Consider the following 22,403-nt stretch of genomic DNA (forward strand, 5'->3'; position numbering starts at 1 on the left):
GGTGTACTGACTTCTGTCATTAGTTTTTCTGTCACCTTCACTTCTTTTACAATTTTCTCTATATCTTTGTTTCTTTTATCGTTGGTATCTTTCATCAATTTTTGTCCTTCATTTTCAAACAGCTTAAGAACACCCAGCTCTCTTTGTCTCTTTTCTTTACGTTGTTCCCTTTTTTTTCTTTTCTTTTGTTCTGCCTTATGAATTGACAGAAGCACTTTCATTATGTTGATGACGTCAGGGTTAAGAGTCCCTTCCACTGGCCCTGGTTGTTCAATGTCAGGCCAACGTTTATTCAATTTTCCAGATAACCTTGCAATACCATTAACTAGAGGATTACTATTTTGTACTACATCAACAGGAGTAATTACTTTCATAGTTTTGATGTCCTTTTTCCCCATTGTAACACCTCTTTTATATTCCTTTATTGTGAATTATTTTATTATTTTAGACTATATAGCTTATGGTTCCCTCCCTTTTTAATTAAATATTTTTTATTTTGTTTGTATTTTTAAATTAAACAATTAAATAATTAATTAATTAATCGATATATGTATAATGTTTTTTTTTTTTTTTTTACGCCATTTCTGTTGTTTCTAAATAATAATGCTAATTATGCTGTGAGACCAAGGAGTCCGCTTACACTGTACTTTGATTATAAAGGTTTATTTATATCACAAGATTTCAGCGTAAGTTTACAGACATCTGCAGGCATCTGGAGAACAACGACCCAAAATAATATGTTGTTCTGTCCTCCTTTGTTTTAACCGTGGTATTTATATCCTATGCCCTATGTAACATAATATGGGTGTTTTTCCCTAGAGACCAATCCCATGACTCCACACAACAGACTTCCTCTGTTTTATGGGGTGCCCCTATAAAACTGCTCCCCAGATGCTTCCCTAAGCTGAATCAACATCCTCCAAGATACCATTTGCAAATGTTAGCAAAGTCATAAATTCCTTAGACACCACAACACCTTCTTAGTTCCAGGGATGTGTATTGGTAAGAGATGATGGTTTCATGATTTCTCAGAAATGACTCACTCATCTAACCCATCAAACACACACTTTTAATTGACATGCAGCTTTCACGGGTGCACACACTCTTTCTCAAACATACACACAGAGGCAAACATTAATTGAACTTCATGAACTTAAAGGTCTCAAACATATCTGTCATTATATTCAGCAACTACTGATGGAACTATTGGAAGAAAATTGTCCAGTTCATCACACTTCATCATTTATCAAATGTACAGTGTCTAAAGTGAACTAATAAAGTACAGTAGTTATACAATAAAAACAAGACAAAACAGATGTAGTTACTGTACCATTAGAGATGACTTCTTTAATTGAAAATATACTTACTAAGTCAGTGAAAACCTTGGTTGAGAGCATGCTGTTTCCAAACCATCCAGAGGATATCCTGTGAGAGTATAGTGTCAGGCCAGCTGTATCAGTGTGTACACAGTACCACTGCACTGACTCATTACACAAATAACTCTGTTATTGCTAGAAAAAGCCTCTCAAGTGCTTCTTAGAGGACACTCGATTACACTGGAACTAGAATTAGCAAAGTATGAGCAGAATTAGCAAAACTATTTTCAGGAGGAGTGTAAATGTTTCTTTCAATTTGCACAAGTTCTCTTGCACAATTCTTAGGACACTCAATCACACTGGTAGCTCAAACATATAAAAAGGAGGGTTCCAGGATCAGGGTTGCCCCCCCAGCCATAGGCATAATAGCCATGCAAATACATCAATATACACATTGTCATATAATGTCTAATAGAGACATGACTAATACAGTTCTATACTACAGTTTATCCCAGGTGTTGGCTGAGGTTTCAGAGCCCCTTCTGGCTTGGAGGGCATGTGGTATCTCAGACACTTCCAGAAGTGGCCATTAGGGGACGCAGTGGAGCTGCTCTTTCCAGATCTGGGCCTCCTCCACCTCAGAGCTCCCTGCTTCCTCCTGATGTAGTGCAGTGACTCAGGCAGAGAAGTGTAGTCCACCTTGCCATCTATCTCCACCAGGACAACCCGGAGGCCATTTTGGATCAAAGCGTCGTACAGGCCAATCTGCTGGTCGTAGCTAGGGCGGTTCTGTGAGCTCTGGTGCAGTGGTAACTGGTCCTCAGGATCCATTTTGGGGTGCAGAGGGGATGCACTCTGGTCTGACAGGACGATGATGAGCCGTCTGCTTCTCCGCATGGTCTCTGAGGTGACATCATGGATCGCTACAGAGAAACATGGGACTTTATTTAGTGAACAGGGACAATGCAGTAGATCAACATTCACATCAATCAAAGTGTGTGTGTACCTTCCCCAGGGAGGTCATCCCGGCCACTGACGAAGAGTGTGTATCCGTATCGTCTCTCCAACACCTCAGGTAGAACCTGCAGAGCAAACATCTCTGCCCTGGACAACCCATCACCATGGAGATAACTGACATAGGCATCATACAGCTTTCCATCTGGTGCTGGAGAAGTAAAGAGGAGAGGAGCAGAAAGGAGGAGAAGAGAAGATAAACATATTATCCATTATAAATATAAATACTTAGAAAATGGTCAGAGACCCTCAGGTTTAGGGCCAGGAATCTTTTGTGAACGTGGGAGATCTCTGATTACGCACCTTGCTTTTTGGACACAAGAGGGCGCAGTCTCCTATAGGCCAGCACCAGGTCCACTTTAAAGAGGCAGCACATCGCTACTCCAAGAACCACCATAGAAAAGGCCAGGCAGAGACACACGCATGTGTAGAAACCACTGTGATTGGCTAGAAAGGAAGGAAGTGCGCTATGAAGAGGTTATCACATTCTGTGCTGACTGACAGTAGCTAGTCTAAGTTACTGTACCAATATCAGCACCTTAAATCAAATCTCTCACAAATTACATGGCCAACGTCCTGTTCAAACACAGACTCTTATGGGTGATTTGAAGTCCTCCATGTTACTTAGGACTGTGGTTGGGATCCTACCTGGTTGGAGCCAGAGCAACCCTATGTCCCGACCCAGGGCGTTCCTGGCAATGCAGCTGATGGGCACGTTGAGGAACTCAGGACGGACCTCATAGATAGACAGAGTGGACCGGCCATAGACCCCACTACTACTAGGATGGCTGAGGGTCAGGTGGTGAGAGAGTGAGATGGTCACAGTGTAGGACAGAGCTCTATACACATACTCATGCACACGCATGTGTACCCACACACGCACACACACACACACACACCTCTACAAACACGCAAAATGAGATACAGAGTGTATACTACAGGTTTAATAGAGTACTCACATTGTTGTCTTTGTCACGTTGAGCTGTTCTATGTGCTCAGTATGGCTTCCATCTACCATCCAGAACATAGAGCTCTCTGACTCCGTACCTTCACCGACCCCCAGAAATGCTGAACACAACAGCTCTATCCTTGAGCCTGCCGTCAAACAGAAAACACTGAGTCAGTGGCTGTGTCATGGCCCTTTTTAGTATTATCTACTAAAAAGCTTGATGTCATCATTTCTCACCTGGTTCAACCATAACCGTTTCCTTTCTGGGATAGGTTACTTGGGGTTTCAACAGGACTTTTTCTGCCAATAAAAAGACCACACAGGTATGGCAAGATAGTCAAAAAAAGCCGTATCGATAATGTACAGGTAAACAGAAATGCTACAATCCTTACAAAGTTACAAATCACCTATTTATAACAAACAGAGAATAACAAATACATGGAAATATAAAAAAATATATAAAAAATTCACTCTTGGTTGCAGCCACAGAAAGCGTGGTGAGAAGAAATATACGCTCATGACATAGAATTGAAAAGGAGCTTTAGCTTTACCTTTGTTGACTTTGAGCTGAGTGCTGTGGGTGGCAGTGTGGTTTCTCCCCTGCAGAGAGAACTCTACCAGGCAGGTATAAACTCCAGCATGGCTTTCAGTAGCATTGACCAACCGGAGCCTCTTCAGACCATCTTCTTCAATGATCTTCTCTCCATGCTGGTCGACAGGGCTACAGTCCTGCACATCCCATCAGAGATGCTGTGTGTCAAAGTTAGGTCACGCAATCCTATCTACTTATCCCAAATGTCTTCAATGTTTTTTTCTATTACCAATGTTGAGCACTTGACAGCAATGACACAAGGTATCATGCCCGTTGTCATAAGCTGATGTCAGCTCTTATGACTGTTCATGACATCTGTTATGACATTACTATGACATTGTAATGCAGGCCTTATGACAGGGGTATGTCTAGATGGGCGTCTACTCTTACCTTGAACCATCGGATGTGTGCTGTGGGGTCTAGATGGAGGACATCCTGCTGTCTGCAGAACACTACTCCACTCGTCCCCTGGGATACAGTCCTTATCTCCGCTGGGACCGGACAGGGCCCCGTGTCCACAGACAGCACAAACTCCTTCTCCCACGATCTAGTGGGGTACCGGTGTCATAACACACATGAACATATGACCAGCGCTCTCCATTTACTATTGTAACAGTGAAGTTGAGAATTATTAATGTGAGACATTAATACATTTAGGATCTGGAAAGTGAAGACTGATTCATGCCAATCATCCTGGTTCAATCTCTGTGTGTGATATTGGAATTACCTCCAAACATTCTTGAAGTCACTTTAGGAACTAAAATAACTGATACACTTTAACTAAGGCATTTGATCAACTACATACAGTAATCTACAGAGGTTTCTTACCTGCTCTCACAAGTGTAGTGTCCATTATGGGAGGTGTGGGCAGGTAGAAACCACAGAACCTCCTCTCTGATCTCCACCCCAGAGGTCATGTTAAGGGTCTGGTTCCCCCCTCTGCTCCAGGTCACGGTGGTACGGTCCTCAGCGTCATCGTCATCACCACACTTCAGCCGGAAGAAGTGACCTGCACTGATGTGGTGGACCTCTACGGCCCCCTGGTGTTCTGGATGACACAGTGAAGAGGTTGTTGTTACGGGTTTATGTCAACTCAATACGACTTCATCAATTCCCTCAGGGGCAATTTAGAAGGAGGAGGACAGGAGCACTTCAAAGTGTATAGGCTTGAGGTTTAGCAGTATATGACTCGCTGAGAAAACTGGAACCAGATGGCCTGTCAAACACAGTCAGCTGCAACCCACAAACCATCAGCTGTGACCCTCCAGTGGGTCCTGACCAAATCACCATAAGCCACTGATGAAGAGTAGTAGCTAGCTATGCTAGAGAAAATATGTATTGAGCATTGACAGTAAAATTACAATGTTGAGCACTTTTCAAGGCACCTCAAGCAGGAAATGAAACTGCTGCTGTTACACTTTAAGAGGTTGCTTGACCTTAATCTCTGCAATAGCCATCTACATGCATAAAAAGAAGGGCAAATCAATCAGCCTTTCTTCTGACGCACATTTCAGATTTTGACCCCATTTAGGGAGACAGGATGTATAGAAGGAGACAAACATTTAAAAGAGCCTTTCAAAACTAAACAGTGATGGGGAGGGAGGGGAGAGGGGGATAGAGAGAGAGCATAATACCACCTGTCTCCCATGACAGAAACAGTAAAGGGGAACATACTAGCCAAACACTACACTACATAGTCAAACATACTACACCATTTCACACACCTAAATTAAAGCCCCACCTTTGAAAGTGTTAATAAAGCCTTGAAAAATAAAATAATTTATATACAAGTTACTGATAAAAGCTTTATAACTTCTTAATAACAGTGGTGTAATGTAACTAAGTAAAAATACTTTGAGGTAGTATAGTACTTAAGTAGTTTTTTGGGTATCTGTACTTTTTTTGGGCAACTTTTTAATTTTACTCCACTACATTCCAAAATATGTACAAAAGTACTCGTTACATTTCAAATGCTTAGCAAGACAGATTCACTCACTGTCCAATTCACGCACTTATCAAGAGAACTTGCACCGCGGTCATCACTTCTGCCTCTGATCTGATCACTAAACACATGCTTCGTTTGTAAATTATGTCTGAGTATGCCATTGGCTATCCATAAATAAAATAAAAAATAAAATTGTGCTGACTGGTTTGCGTAATATAAGGAATTTGAAATGATTTATAGCATTTACTTTTACTTTTGATACTTAACTATATTTAAAACCAAATACTTTTAGACTTTCTCAAGTAGGCCTAGTATTTTACTGAGTGACTTTCACTTTTACATGAGTCATTTTCTATTAAGGTATCTTTACTTTTACACAAGTATGCTATAGATCTAAATACTGTAGTATTACCATATTTGTATACTATAGTTTTCACTGTAGTGTTTTTGTGGACTTTACTGTAGTGTTTTTGCGGACATGACCATAGTTGCTATAGTATTCACTCAAAGGTTTTTGCGAACATGACTGTAGTATATTATAGTATTCACTGTAGTCTTTTTGTGAACATAACTGTAGTATACTGTAGTATTTACTGAAGTGTTTTTGCGGACATGACTGTAGTATATTATAGTATTCACTGTAGTGTTTTTGCAGACATGACTGCAGTTTATTATAGTATTCACTGTAGTGTTTTTGCGGATATGACTGTAGCATACTATAGCAGTGGTTCCCAACCAGGGGTACTAGGACCCCTGGGGGTGCTTGGCCTATCCACAGGGGGTACTTGAGAAGACTCATGAGACCACAGGCCTTATGGTAAGCTGCACGAGGGGTACTTCAGGGGTACTCCGGGCAAAGCAACATTCAGTTGGTAGTACAATAACTGAAAAAGGTTGGGAACCACTGTACTATAGTATTCACTGTAGTGTTTTTTGGGACATGACTGTAGTATTCTATAGTATTCACTGTAGTAGTTTTGCAGACATGACTGTAGTATATTATAGTATTCAGTGTAGTGTTTTTGCGGACATGACTCTAGTACACTGTAGTATTTACAGAAGTGTTTTTGCGGACAAGACTGTAGCTCAGCATTCAACAGCATCGTATCCTCCAAGCTCATATTTAAGCTCGAGGCCCTGGGTCTGAACCCCGCCCTGTGCAAATGGGTCCTGGACTTCCTGACGGGCCGCCCCCAGGTGGTGAAGGAAGGAAACAACACCTCCACTTCGCTGATCCTCAACATTGGGGCCCCACAAGGGTGCGTGCTCAGCCCCCTCCTGTACTCCCTGTTCACCCATGACCGCGTGGCCAATCACGCCTCCAACTCAATCATCAGGTTTGCAGACGACACAACAGTAGTAGGCTTGATTACCAACAATGACGAGACAGCCTACAGGGAGGAGGTGAGGGCTCTGGGAGTGTGGTGCCAGGAAAATAACCTCTCACTCAACGTCAACAAAACAAAGGAGATGATCGTGATCAGGAAACAGCAGAGGGTGCACTCCCCTATCCACATCGACGGGAGAAGGTGGAAAGCTTCAAGTTCCTTGGCGTACACATCACTGACAAACTGAAATGGTCCACCCACACAGACAGTGTGGTGAAAAATGCGCAACATAGCCTCTTCAACCTCTGGAGGCTAAAGAAATTTGTCTTGGCACCTAAAACCCTCACAAACTTTTACAGATGCACAATTGAGAGCATCCTGTCGGGCTGTATCATCGCCTGGTACGGCAACTGCACCGCCCGCAACCGCAAGGCTCTCCAGAGGGTGGTGGGGTCTGCACAACACATTACCGGGGGCAAACTACCCGCCCTCCAGGACACCTACAGCACCCGATGTCACAGGAAGGCCAAAAAGATCATCAAGGACATCAACCACCCGGAGCCACTGCCTGTTCACCCCGCTATCATCCAGAAGGCAAGGTCAGTACAGGTGCATTAAAGCTGTGACCGAGAGAATGAAAAACAGCTTCTATCTCAAGGCCATCAGACTGTTAAACAGACATCACTAGCACATTAGAGGCTGCTGCCTATAGACATAGACTAGAAATCACTGGTCACTTTAAGAAATGGAACACTAGCCACTTTAATAATGTTTAGATATCTTGCATAATCATCTCATATGTATATACTGTATTCTATACTATTCTACTGTATCTTAGTCCATGGCGCTCTGACATCGCTCGTCCATATATGTATATATTCTAAATTCATTCCTTACTTAGATTTGTGTGTATTGGGTATATGTTGTGAAATTGTTAGATATTACTTGTTAGATATTACTGCACTGTCGGAGCTAGAAGCACAAGCATTTCGCTACACCCGCAATAACATCTGCTAAACACGTGTATGTGACAAATACAATTCGATTTGATTTGATTTGGGACATACAGCTCTGCCATCAGCTCTACCACCAGTATCATGACTGTGTCATTGTCATTAGCTGCTACAGCTAAACTAATTTACTAATGTTTTATTGCACCATATAGTATTGTTTTTTTTTTCCATACAAGATCTAGGTCGGCCTCAATGTGGTTGGGTAAGCTCCTTCCTCATTGGCCATGTCAGTTGAACAGTGCCACAGTGTTTCCCAACCCCTCTGTTTGTCACAGCTACAGTGCATTCAGAAAGTATTCAGACACCTTGACGTTTTCCACATTTTGTTACGTTTCAGCCTTTTTCTAAAATGGATTAAAAGTAATAATAATCCTCATCAATCTACACAAAATACCCCATAATGACAAAGAAAAAACAGGTTTTTAGAAATGTTTGCACATGTATATATATATATATTCTTTAAATACCTTATTTACATAAGTATTCCAACCCTTTGCTATGAGACTCAAAATTGAGCTCAGGTGCATCCTGTTTCCATTGATCATCCTTGAGATGTTTCTACAACTTTATAGGAGTACACCTGTGGTAAATTAAATTGATTGGACATGATTTGGAAAGGCACACACCTGTCTATATAAGGTTATAAGGCCCTCCCCAGCCCTCCTTTTGGCAAATCTGATCACGACTCCATTTTGCTCCTCCCTTCCTATAGGCAGAAACTCAAACAGGAAGTACCCGTGCTAAGGACTATTCAACGCTGGTCTGACCAATCGGAAACCACGCTTCAAGATTGTTTTGATCACGCGGACTGGGATATGTTCCGGGTAGCTTGCAAAAATAATTTAGACAAATACACTGAAACAGTGACTGAGTTTATCAGGAAGTGTACAGGAGATGTTGTTGCCCACTGTGACTATTGAAAACTACCCTAACCAGAAATCGTGGATAGATGGCAGTATTCGCGTAAAACTGAAAGCGCGAACCACCGCATTTAACCATGGCAAGGTGACTGGGAATATGGCAGAATACAAACAGTGTAGCTCCTCACTCCGCAAGGCAATTAAACTGGCAAAACATCAGTATAGAGACAAAGTAGCGTCGCAATTCAACAGCTCAGACACGAGACGTATGTTGCACGGTCTACAGACAATCATGGACTACAAAAGGAAAACCAGTCACTTCGCCGACACGACGTCTCGCTTCCAGACAAGCCAAACACCTTCTTCGCCCGCTATGAGGATAACACAGTGCCACCGACGCAGCCCACTACCAAGGACTGTGTGCTCTCCTTCTCCATGGCCGACGTGAGTAAGACATTTAAGCATGTTAACCCCCGCAAGGCTGCCGGCCCAGACGGCTCCCTAGCCGCGTCCTCAGAGCATGCGCAGACCAGCTGGTTGGTGTGTTTACGGACATATTCAATCTCTCCCTATCCCAGTCTGCTGTCCCCACATGCTTCAAGGTGGCCACCATTGTTCCTGTACCCAAGAAAGCAAAGGTAACTGAGATAAATGACTATCGCCCCGTAGCACTCACCTCTGTCATCATGAAGTGCTTTGAGAGACTAGTCAAGGATCATATCACCTCTACCTTACCTGTCACCCTAGACCCACTTCAATTTGCTTACCGCCCCAATAGATCCACAGACGATGCAATCGCCATCACACTGCACACTGCCCTATCCCATCTGGACAAGAGGAATACCTATGTAAGAATGCTGTTCATTGACTATAGCTCAGCATTCAACACCATAGTACCTACCCCCCAAGCTCATCATTACGCTCAAGGCCCTGGGTCTGAACCCCGCCCTGTGCAACTGGGTTCTGGACTTCCTGACGGGCCGCCCCCAGGTGGTGAAGTTAGGAAACAACACCTCCACTTTGCTGATCCTCAACACTGGGGCCCCACAAGGGTGCGTGCTCAGCCCCCTCCTGTACTCCCTGTTCACCCATGACTGCATGGCCAAGCACACCTCCAACTCAATCATCAAGTTTGCAGACGACACAACAGTAGTAGGCTTGATTACCAACAATGACGAGACAGCCTATAGGGAGGAGGTGAGGGCTCTGGGAGTGTGGTGCCAGGAAAATAACCTCTCACTCAACGTCAACAAAACAAAGGAGATGATCGTGGACTTCAGGAAACAGCAGAAGGTGCACCCCCCTATCCACATCGACGGGAACGCAGTGGAGAAGGTGGAAAGCTTCAAGTTCCTTGGCGTAAACATCACTGACAAACTGAAATGGTCCACCCACGAAGACAGTGTGGTGAAGAAGGCGCAACAGAGCCTCTTCAACCTCAGGAGGCTGAAGAAATGTGGCTTGGCACCTAAAACCCTCACAAACATTTTACAGATGCACAATTGAGAGCATCCTGTTGGGTTGTATCACCGCCTGGTACGGCAACTGCAACGCCCGCAACCGCAGGGCTCTCCAGAGGGTGGTGCGGTCTGCCGAAGCATTACTGGGGGCAAACTACCCGCCCTCCAGGACACCTACAGCACCCGATGTCACAGGAAGGCCAAAAAGATCATCAAGGACATCCACCACCCGAGCCACTGCCTGGTCCCACAGTTGACAGTGCATGTCAGAGCATAAACCAAGCCATGAGGTCATAGTCAATCGATCAATAATATAATAATACTCTCAGCAAAAAATGTTTATCTTTAATTTACAATCTGTAGAAACTATGAGAATAGAAAGGTTCAGAACTTTTGTGAAACATCACAACACAGTTGAAATATATATGGTAAATAGAATCAAAACTTGATGGTCTTCAGAGATTGGAGGGGTTGAGGGTAGCTGAAGGATGGGACTAAAAACAAACAAAAGATAACTATTGTAAAATATACTGTGTCTGTAAAATGTATATAGTATGTATAAGCTGGTGTCACGGTTTCGGCCGAGGCTGCTCCTCCTCCTTGTTCGGGCAGGCTTCGGCGGTCGTCGTCCCTGGAGTACTAGCTGCCACCGTTGTATGTTTCGATGTTTGTTTGGTTTTGTCTGATTGGTTACACCTGTTTCTGTTTTGTGCTTATTATGTGTCCTATAAGTTCTCGTCGTTTGAGTCTTGTGTTGTGTGTAATTGTTTCTCCAGTCAGCAAGGGCTATTAGTATTTTCTCTCCAGTTATTGTTTTGAGAGAGCGTCCGCACTGTGTGCGCATTTGTTTTGTATTTTGTGCTTTACGCAGTGTGCGTAAAGTTCGCTTGCCTCCGGCTTGGATTTAGCCGTGTGTTTTGTTTACGTGTCTTTACTAAAGACTGTTGGACGAAACCTCTGTTGTCCTGCGCTTGATTACACACCACATCCACGCTCGCACCTGACAGAATTACACACCATTCTACATGGAATCAGCAGGAGCAGCCTCTGCCGCCGAGGTAATCGAGGAGCGCCTCCGCGGACAGGAGGACAGGATCAACCGGATCGGGACCGCTCTAGATGGAGTAATGAATACCCTACATAGATGGGAGACCAGCGGGGTACCCACGCCTCCACCTACCTCACCACCACCATCGGTCAGTCCGCCCGTCCAAGCTCCAGAACCCAGTGGGATTCGGCTCTCGCTCCCGAGGGCGTATGATGGCACCGCTGCCGGGTGTCAGGGTTTCCTCTTGCAAGTCGAACTCTACCTAGCCACCGTACACCCGGCACCCTCGGGACACGAGAGCGTTTCCGCCCTCATCTCCTGTCTCACCGGCAAGGCGTTGGAGTGGGCCAACGCCGAATGGAGGAGGATAGACGCCGCAACGATCACATATGCAGAGTTCTCCCGCCGCTTCAGGGCTGTGTTCGACCATCCACCTGAGGGGAAAGCGGCGGGGGAGCGTCTATTCTACCTCCGGCAGGGGATGAGGAGCGCCCAGGAGTTTGCACTGGAGTTCCGGACTCTAGCGGCAGATGCAGGGTGGAATGAGCGGGCCCTCATAGACCACTTCCGCTGCAGCCTCCGGGAGGACGTCCGTAGAGAGTTGGCTTGCAGGGACACCACTCTCACGTTCGACCAGTTGGTTGACATGGCCATTCGTCTAGACACACTGCTGGCCACCCGCGGACGTCCTGGGTGGGGGTCGTCCATTCCACCCTCCAGCACCTCCGAGCCGAGTCCTATGGAGCTCGGGGGTGCTGGCGCTAGAGAACGGAGGAGAAGGAGTCCGAGGGAGGCCGTCCCCTGCACCAACTGTGGCCGTGGAGGACACACTGCGGCTAGGTGCTGGGGAGGGTCTCCAGGGGGACGAGACGGCAGGCCACGCACTGGGGAGTCCTTCCAGGTGAGTAGGCGCCCCACTTACCCAGAGCTCGCTGTCGTGCACCTAACCATACCTGTTTGTTTTTCACAGGTTGCACCTCGTTCCCAGCATAAGGCGCTAGTAGATTCAGGCGCAGCTGGGAATTTTGTAGATCGGAAATTTTGTATAGAGTTAGGGATTCCTCTCCTTCCTGTTAAAAATCCCTTCCCTGTACATGCCCTAGATAGCCGTCCGTTGGGATCGGGGTTGATTAGGGAGGTCACAGCGCCACTTAGGATGGGGACGCAGGGGGGTCATGAGGAGACGATTCAGCTATATCTGATCGACTCTCCTGCGTATCCGGTGGTGCTGGGGCTTCCCTGGTTGATTACTCATGATCCCACTATTTCGTGGCGAGAGAGGGCTCTTAAGGAGTGGTCTGCCCAGTGTGTGGGGCGATGTCTGGGTGTTTCCGTGGGGGCGACCTCGGTGGAGAGTCCAAACCAAGTGCCCGCAATGCACGTTCCCCCCCGAGTATGAGGATTTAGCACTCGTGTTTAGCAAGGCGAGGGCGGCGCGATTGCCACCTCATAGACAGGGGGATTGTGCGATAGACCTCCAGGCAGGAGCTGCGCTCCCGCGGAGCCATGTGTATCCTTTGTCTCAAGAGGAGAAGAGGGCGATGGAGACATACATAGCCGAGTCTCTGAGACAGGGATACATACGGCCCTCCACTTCCCCTGCGTCCTCGAGCTTCTTTTTTGTGAAGAAAAAGGATGGAGGTTTGCGCCCGTGTATTGATTACCGCGGTCTCAATCAGATTACTGTGAAATACAGTTATCCACTCCCTCTGATTGCGACTATGACGGAGTCATTACACGGGGCACGGTTCTTCACAAAATTGGACCTCAGGAGCGCCTACAACTTGGTGCGCATTAGGGAGGGCAATGAATGGAAGACAGCATTTAGTACCACCTCGGGTCATTACGAGTATCTCGTCATGCCATACGGGTTAATGAATGCTCCGTCAGTCTTCCAATCCTTTGTGGATGAGATTTTCCGGGACATGCAGGGGCAAGGAGTGGTCGTGTACATAGACGATATTCTGGTGTACACTTCTACCCGAGCCGAGCATGTAGCCCTGGTGCGCCGAGTGTTGAGGAGGCTGTTGGAGCACGACCTGTATCTCAAGGCAGAGAAATGTCTGTTCTTCCAGGAGTCTGTCTCCTTTTTGGGTTATCAGTTGTCCGCGTCAGGGGTGAAGATGGAGGTTGACCGTGTGTCAGCCGTGCGTAATTGGCAAACCCCAACCACGGTTAAAGAGGTGCAGCAGTTCTTGGGCTTTGCGAATTACTACCGGAGGTTTATCCGGGGTTTTGGACAGGTGGCAGCTCCCATAACGTCCCTTCTGAAGGGGGGTCCGGTGCGCTTGCGGTGGTCAGCTGAGGCGGACAGGGCTTTTGGGAAACTGAAGGACCTGTTTACTTCGGCTCCGGTGCTGGCGCATCCGGATCCCGCTTTACCATTCCAGGTGGAGGTGGACGCGTCAGAAGCCGGTATAGGGGCCGTTCTCTCGCAACGGTCCGGCACGCCACCTAAACTCCGCCCCTGTGCCTTTTACTCGAAAAAGCTCAGTCCGGCGGAGCGAAATTATGACGTAGGGGACAGGGAGCTGTTAGCCGTGGTACAGGCCCTAAAGGTGTGGAGGCATTGGCTTGAGGGGGCTCAACACCCTTTCCTCATTTTGACTGACCACCGTAACCTGGAATACATTCGGGCAGCTAGGAGACTGAATCCTCGCCAGGCTCGGTGGACCATGTTTCTAGCCCGGTTCGTGTTTAAGATCACGTACATCCCTGGGTCCCAGAACGGAAAGGCAGACGCCCTGTCTCGGCGGTATGACACAGAGGAGAGGTCCGTTGAGCCCACTCCCATACTACCGAAGTTTTGTCTGGTGGCACCGGTGGTGTGGGAGGTCGATGTTGAAATCGAGCGGGCGTTACGTACCGACCCTAGCCCTCCACAGTGTCCTGTGGGTCGGACGTACGTTCCGCTCGAGGTTCGGGATCGACTCATTTATTGGGCTCACACGTCACCCTCCTCTGGGCATCCAGGTATTGGCCGGACAGTGCACTGCCTTAGCACGAAGTACTGGTGGCCAACGTTAGCCAGGGATGTGAGGGTTTATGTCTCCTCCTGCTCGTTGTGTGCCCAGTGTAAGGCGCTCAGACACTTGACCAGGGGAAAGTTACAACCCCTGCCCGTTCCACAACGACCATGGTCTCACCTCTCGGTGGACTTTGTTACAGACCTTCCCCCCTCACAGGGGAATACCACCATCCTGGTCGTTGTGGATCGGTTCTCGAAGGCCTGTCGCCTCCTTCCCATGCCGGGTCTCCCTACTGCCCTACAGACCGCTGAGGCACTATTCACCCACGTCTTCCGGCATTACGGGGTGCCCGAGGATATAGTGTCTGATCGAGGTCCCCAGTTTACCTCCCGAGTCTGGAGAGCGTTTATGGAGCGTTTGGGGGTCTCGGTGAGCCTTACCTCGGGGTACCATCCGGAGAGCAATGGGAAGGTCGAACGTGTCAACCAGGATGTGGGTAGGTTTCTGAGGTCGTATTGCCAGGGCCGGCCGGAGGAGTGGGCGAGGTATGTCCCCTGGGCAGAGATGGCACAGTATTCTCTCCCCCACTCCTCCACCAACCTAACCCCTTTCCAGTGTGTGCTAGGTTACCAGCCGGCTCTGGCACCATGGCATCAGAGCCAGATCGAGCCCCTGCGGTGGATGAGTGGGTGCGGCGCTTGGAGGAGACGTGGGACGCTGCACACGTCCATCTGCAGCGGGCCATCCGTCGACACAAGGCGAGCGCCGACCTCCACCGCAATGAGGGGCCGGTGTACGTACCTGGAGATCGAGTCTGGCTCTCGACCAGAAACCTACCCCTCCGCCTGCCCTGCCGGAAGCTGGGTCAGCGGTTTGTGGGGCCTTTTAAAGTCCTGAGGAGGTTGAACGAGGTGTGTTACAGGTTACAACTGCCTATTGATTATCATGTTAACCCCTCGTTCCATGTGTCTCTTCTCAGGCCAGTGGTAGCTGGTCCACTCCAGGACTGTGAGATAGGAGAGACTCCTCCGCCCCCACTGGACATCGAGGGGGGCTCCGGCGTACACAGTTCGGTCCATCTTGGATTCGAGACGTCGGATGGGGGTCTCCAATATCTCGTGGAGTGGGAGGGGTACGGCCCGGAGGAACGGTGCTGGGTGCCAAGGAGGGACGTTTTAGACCTGTCTCTTCTGACTGAGTTCCACCGTGGTCACCCCACGCACCCTGCTCCGCGTCCTCCTGGTCGTCCCCGAGGCCGGGGTCGGCGCACGGCTGGAGCCGCGCGTCAAGGGGGGGGTACTGTCACGGTTTCGGCCGAGGCTGCTCCTCCTCCTTGTTCGGGCAGGCTTCGGCGGTCGTCATCCCCGGAGTACTAGCTGCCACCGTTGTATGTTTCGATGTTTGTTTGGTTTTGTCTGATTGGTTACACCTGTTTCTGTTTTGTGCTTATTATGTGTCCTATAAGTTCTCGTCGTTTGAGTCTTGTGTTGTGTGTAATTGTTTCTCCAGTCAGCAAGGGCTATTAGTATTTTCTCTCCAGTTATTGTTTTGAGAGAGTGTCCGCACTGTGTGCGCATTTGTTTTGTATTTTGTGCTTTACGCAGTGTGCGTAAAGTTCGCTTGCCTCCGGCTTGGATTTAGCCGTGTGTTTTGTTTACGTGTCTTTACTAAAGACTGTTGGACGAAACCTATGTTGTCCTGCGCTTGATTCCACACCACATCCACGCTCGCACCTGACAGCTGGAAGTAGAATCCTAAGTGATGTTGTCCATTAGTTTACTCCAGTTAGGGGAGGGGTGGTAGGGTTAGTGGAAAATAATAAAAGGAAAATATATTTTAAAGAATATATATATTTTATGTATATATATATTTACCAAAAAATATACATGAGGGATTGGAAATGATGCAGACAATTACATTGATGGAAGCCACAAAAACTAAAAAAACTGGTCAGCAGTCGTTACTACAATATACTAGTCATGTCAGCAAAAATATTACAGTAAATACTGCAGTATACTACAGTGTCACGAGTGTCAGTGTAATGCGGTGGATCGAAGTCAGGCGCAGGACACAGAACTCTATGAAACGTACTTTACTGAAAATAAGTAAAGACAACAATACAGAATACCTCCACACAGGGAGGAACTAACCCGCTCACCAACGACACACGAAACGAAAAACAAACACACACAAAACACATTGGGAACCACTGGGTTAAATAGGGAAGGAGTATTCACATAATGGGCAACAGGTGTGCAACAATAGACAACAGGTGCAACATAGAAACATAGAACATAGATCGGCAGCAGCTAGTATTCCGGTGACGACGAACGCCGAAGCCTGCCCGAGCAAGGAGGAGGGGCAGCCTCGGCAGAATCCGTGACATACAGTCATGTCCGCAAAACACTATAGTAAACAATACAGGGAATACTATAGTATACTACAGTAATGTCCGCAAAAACACTACATTAAATACTGAAGTATACTAGTCATGTCCGCAAAAACACTACAGTAAATACTGTATTTTCCCTATTTTGTTGCCTTACAACCTGGAATTAAAATTGATTTTTTGGGGGTTTGTATCATTTGATCTACACAACATGTCTACCACTTTGAAGATGCAAAATATGTTTTATTGTGAACCAAACAAGAAATAAGACAAAAAAACAGAACTTGAGTGTGCATAACTGTTCACCCCCCCCAAAGTCAATACTTTGTAGAGCCACCTTTTGCAGCAATTACAGCTGCAAGTCTCTTGGGGTATGTCTCTATAAGCTTGGCACATCTAGCCACTGGGATTTCTGCCCATTCTTCAAGGCAAAACTGCTCCAGCTCCTTCAAGTTGGATGGGTTCTGCTGGTGTCATACCACAGATTCTCAATTGGATTGAGGTCTGGGCTTTGACTAGGCCATTCCAAGACATTTAAATGCTTCCCCTTAAACCTCCTGAGTGTTGCTTTAGCAGTATGCTTAGGGTCATTGTCCTGCTGGAAGGTGAACCTCCGTCCCAGTCTCAAATCTCTGGAAGACTGAAACAGGTTTCCCTCAAGGATCTCCCTGTATTTAGCGCCATCCATCATTCCTTCAATTCTGACCAGTTTCCCAGTCCCTGCCGATGAAAAACATCCCCATAGCATGATGCTGCCACCACCATGCTTCACTGTGGGGATGGTGTTCTCGGGGTGATGAGAGATTGCACCAGACATAGCGTTTTCCTTGATGGCCAAAAAGCTCAATTTTAGTCTCATCTGACCAGAGTACCTTCTTCCATATGTTTGGGGAGTCTCCCACATGCCTTTTGGTGAACACCAAACGTGTTTGCTTATTTTTTTCTTGAAGCAATGGCTTTTTTCTGGCCACTCTTCCATAAAGCCCAGCTCTGTGGAGTGTACGGCTTAAAGTGGTCCTATGAACAGATACTCCAATCTCCGCTGTGGAGCTTTGCAGCTCCTTCAGGGTTATCTTTGGTCTCTTTGTTGCCTCTCTGATTAATGCCCTCCTTGCCTGGTCCGTGAGTTTTGGTGGGCGGCCCTCTCTTGGCAGGTTTGTTGTGGTGCCATATTCTTACAATTTTTTAATAATGGATTTAATGGTGCTCCATGGGATGTTCAAAGTTTCTGATATTTTTTTATAACCTAACCCTGATCTGTACTTCTCCACAACTTTGTCCCTGATCTGTTTGGAGAGCTCCTTGGTCGTCATGGTGCCGCTTGCTTGGTGATGCCCCTTGCTTAGTGGTGTTGCAGACTCTTGGGCCTTTCAGAATAGTTGTATACAGTGGGGAAAAAAAGTATTTAGTCAGCCACCAATTGTGCAAGTTCTCCCACTTAAAAAGATGAGAGAGGCCTGTGATTTTCATCATAGGTACACGTCAACTATGACAGACAAATTGAGAAAAATAAATCCAGAAAATCACATTGTAGGATTTTTAATGACTTTATTTGCAAATTATGGTGGAAAATAAGTATTTGGTCACCTACAAACAAGCAAGATTTCTGGCTCTCACAGACCTGTAACTTCTTCTTTAAGAGGCTCCTCTGTCCTCCACTCGTTACCTGTATGAATGGCACCTGTTTGAACTTGTTATCAGTATAAAAGACACCTGTCCACAACCTCAAACAGTCACACTCCAAACTCCACTATGGCCAAGACCAAAGAGCTGTCAAAGGACACCAGACACAAAATTGTAGACCTGCACCAGGCTGGGAAGACTGAATCTGCAATAGGTAAGCAGCTTGGTTTGAAGAAATCAATTGTGGAAGCAATTATTAGGAAATGGAAGACATACAAGACCACTGATAATCTCCCTCGATCTGGGGCTCCACGCAATATTTCACCCCGTGGGGTCAAAATGATCACAAGAACGGTGAGCAAAAATCCCAGAACCACACAGGGGGACCTAGTGAATGACCTGCAGAGAGCTGGGACCAAAGTAACAAAGCCTACCATCAGTAACACACTACGCCGCCAGGGACTCAAATCCTGCAGTGCCAGACGTGTCCCCCTGCTTAAGCCAGTACATGTCCAGGCCCGTCTGAAGTTTGCTAGAGTGCATTTGGATGATCCAGAAGAGGATTGGGAGAATGTCATATGGTCAGATGAAACCAAAATATAACTTTTTGGTAAAAACTCAACTCGTCGTGTTTGGAGGACAAAGAATGCTGAGTTGCATCCAAAGAACACCATACCTACTGTGAAGCATGGGGGTGGAAACATCATGATTTGGGGCTGTTTTTCTGCAAAGGGACCAGGACGACTGATCCGTGTAAAGGAAAGAATGAATGGGGCCATGTATCGTGAGATTTTGAGTGAAAACCTCCTTCCATCAGCAAGGGCATTGAAGATGAAACGTGGCTGGGTCTTTCAGCATGACAATGATCCCAAACACACCGCCCGGGCAACGAAGGAGTGGCTTCGTAAGAAGCATTTCAAGGTCCTGGAGTGTCCTAGCCAGTCTCCAGATCTCAACCCCATAGAAGATCTTTGGAGGGAGTTGAAAGTCTGTGTTGCCCAGCGACAGCCCAAAAACATCACTGCTCTAGAGGAGATCTGCATGGAGGAATGGGCCAAAATACCAGCAACAGTGTGTGAAAACCTTGTGAAGACTTACAGAAAACGTTTGACCTGTGTCATTGCCAACAAAGGGTATATAACAAAGTATTGAGAAACTTTTGTTATTGACCAAATACTTATTTTCCACCATAATTTGCAAATAAATTCATTAAAAATCATACAATGTGATTTTCTGGATTTTTTTCTCTCATTTTATCTGTCATAGTTGACGTGTACCTATGATGAAAATTACAGGCCTCTCTCATCTTTTTAAGTGGGAGAACTTGCACAATTGGTGGCTGACTAAATACTTTTTTCCCCCACTGTATATACTGAGATCATGTGACACTTAGATTGCACACAGGTGGACTTTATTTAACTAATTATGTGACTTCTGAAGGTAATTGGTTGCACCAGATCTTATTTAGGGGCTTCATAGCAAAGGGGGTGAATACATATGCACGCACCACCTTTCCGTTATTTATTTTTTAGAATTCTTTGAAATTTTTTATTTTTTTCATTTCACTTCACCAATTTGGACTATTTTGTGTATGTCCATTACATGAAATCCAAATAAAAATCCATTTAAATTACAGGTTGTAATGCAACAAAATAGGAAAAACGCCAAAGGGGATGAATACTGTATACTATATAATTTTTTCATGAGGGTTAGCTGTAAATGTGTAATGTTTGAACTAGCAACACAATGGAAATACATTTTAAACGTCTTTCTTGACAAATGTATAAATGCATTGTATCCACATTTGTGGTTGTATTGTGTTTTTAAATAGTCAAATAAAATCAATCAATCAAGGGATACTACAGTGTGGAGTATAGCATTCTACAGTAATCTAAAAAATATATATAGTAAGCACTATATGATCGAAGGGGAACCTCTGAAGAAATCCCTAACATGAGCTGCCCAAGGACAGCACGTTCAAATCAAAACGGAATCGACAAAGCTAGCAGCTAGCAGTAAAGCTAGCTAGCAGTCCAACCGATCAAAAAATTATAAAGTAAGCACTACGTGATCGAGGAATACTACCGTATGTAGTATAGTATTCTAAACAGTATAATACAACGTTCTAAAGTAAACACTACATGATCAAGGGATACTACTGTGTGTAGTATAGTATTCTACAGTATACTACACAATATTATAGTAAGCACTACACAATCAAGGGGGATACTAGTGTGTAGTATAGTATTATCCAGTATACTACAACATTCTATAGTAAGTACTACACATGATCGAGGGATAGTATAGTGTGTAGTATAGTATTCTACAATATACCACAAGTCTATAGTAAGCACTACACATTCGAGGGATACTAGTGTGTATAGGTGTATAGGTTTCTACAGTGTACTACAGTTTACTACAGAATTTTATAGTAAGTACTATAGTATCCTATTGTAAACTGTAGTATTTTGTATGTGGGATTGTTATTCAAAACAGCTGTTTTGCTGTTTTTTTGTTTCAAGTGAATGCACCCTCACTCAAACTAACCTGTTATTCAAACTGAATAACACAAGTGCCTCACCTCACGTAATTCAGTTGAGTACACTGTGTTGGCTGCTGAGCTCTGCTGTTCAGTCCTACCCATTTTAGCCTATACTATTTCCCTGTCATCCTGACTTACCTTGGCCATGGGAGAGGTGGAGCAACAGAGTCGTAATGAGAAAGCAGAGGTAGAACTCCCCCGACATGATGTTCCGAATCTGAGACATAAAAATAAACCTCGCATCACATTTCACACGACTTTAAAATTAATCTCTTAAACTCTGTGAAATAGCCAATGAGCGGTAGTTGGCAAACACAAAGCGAAAACACAGCTGGCTCTTGAGAAATATCCTGTCTTTTAAAACCAACTCCTCGATGACTTCCCAGCTGTATAGGGAAATGAAACCGATATTATGTCGCAGAAAGACGAAGTGCGCTCAAAAACACGCCAATGAAAACCCAAGGGATATCCAGTCCCATTCAGCACTGCACTGAACCCACACTTCAGTTAAGGGGAATCCTTGCAGGCCTACTGGGATTTAGGCAAAAAATTGCTTTAATTAGGCAATACACATTGTTAAATCAGAGCGCTGCGCTCTCAGTGCGCCTGTGCTTTTAGTCAGTATGTCAGTGAGTCTTTATAACTAACCACATGTATCTATGTTGTAATTTAGACACCATAATTAAGTTCATAAATTCAAAATGAAATAATAATTGTTTGTACATTTGAAAGTCAAACTTACCTTAGCAATGTAGTTTGATGCTTTGAGCTTCATTTAGCGTCAGTGGAATAAACACCGTCTCCTCATTTGGCATATAGCCTATAAGGTCTATGGTTGGCGGAAATCCCCTTCCCGAACCTGTTAACATACATGACTAACCCACTTTACGTCTCGGGGAGCGCATCATATGCCTGGTTCCATTACAAGCCGCCCACTCAGCAAGATGCAAACTATTCTACTTATCCGCTTCCACCACTCATTTTGTGAGGTTAGTATTGTTGACATATCTAAACTCAACCTGGTCTCACAGCATTTCGTATTATTCTGTAAGTAAGTCCGAGACGTTTCGTTTCGTATGGTACTGTATGTATTCATTTGTGGAAGTCCATCATCCATTTCTTATGATATATAACAAATTGCAATTTGAACAATATGTTACGACCTTGATTCGGTCTTTTGTAGCAACATTTGAAATTGTGTTTTTTAAAATTGGATAAAAGCAGAGACACAGAGCTACAAAATGGTATATCATACACTGCATTTGAGGAACAATGGGCAAGTAATTCTGCTTTGAAAATTGATAAACTTGTAATCTCACTTTTGAGAAAATGGCCATTGAATGTTTTGGTACCTA

General features: G+C 45.5%; 1 protein-coding gene across 1 annotated transcript; it reads right to left on the reverse strand.

The window, feature by feature from the left end:
* Window positions 1-892: 892 nt before the first annotated feature.
* On the reverse strand, window positions 893-21,911 carry LOC121536314 (interleukin-1 receptor type 1). The gene is made up of 11 exons (XM_041843588.2): window positions 21,791-21,911; window positions 21,187-21,265; window positions 4,700-4,919; window positions 4,262-4,418; window positions 3,831-4,008; window positions 3,517-3,579; window positions 3,290-3,425; window positions 2,979-3,118; window positions 2,634-2,777; window positions 2,323-2,481; window positions 893-2,239 (listed from the first exon to the last, which is right to left on the reverse strand). The coding sequence occupies exons 1-11, from the start codon at window positions 21,821-21,823 to the stop codon at window positions 1,800-1,802; spliced, it is 1,749 nt and encodes a 582-aa protein (XP_041699522.2). The 5' UTR covers window positions 21,824-21,911; the 3' UTR covers window positions 893-1,799.
* Window positions 21,912-22,403: the final 492 nt, after the last annotated feature.

Source organism: Coregonus clupeaformis, chromosome 23 (assembly GCF_020615455.1).
Source record: "Coregonus clupeaformis isolate EN_2021a chromosome 23, ASM2061545v1, whole genome shotgun sequence".
Taxonomy (NCBI): domain Eukaryota; kingdom Metazoa; phylum Chordata; class Actinopteri; order Salmoniformes; family Salmonidae; genus Coregonus; species Coregonus clupeaformis.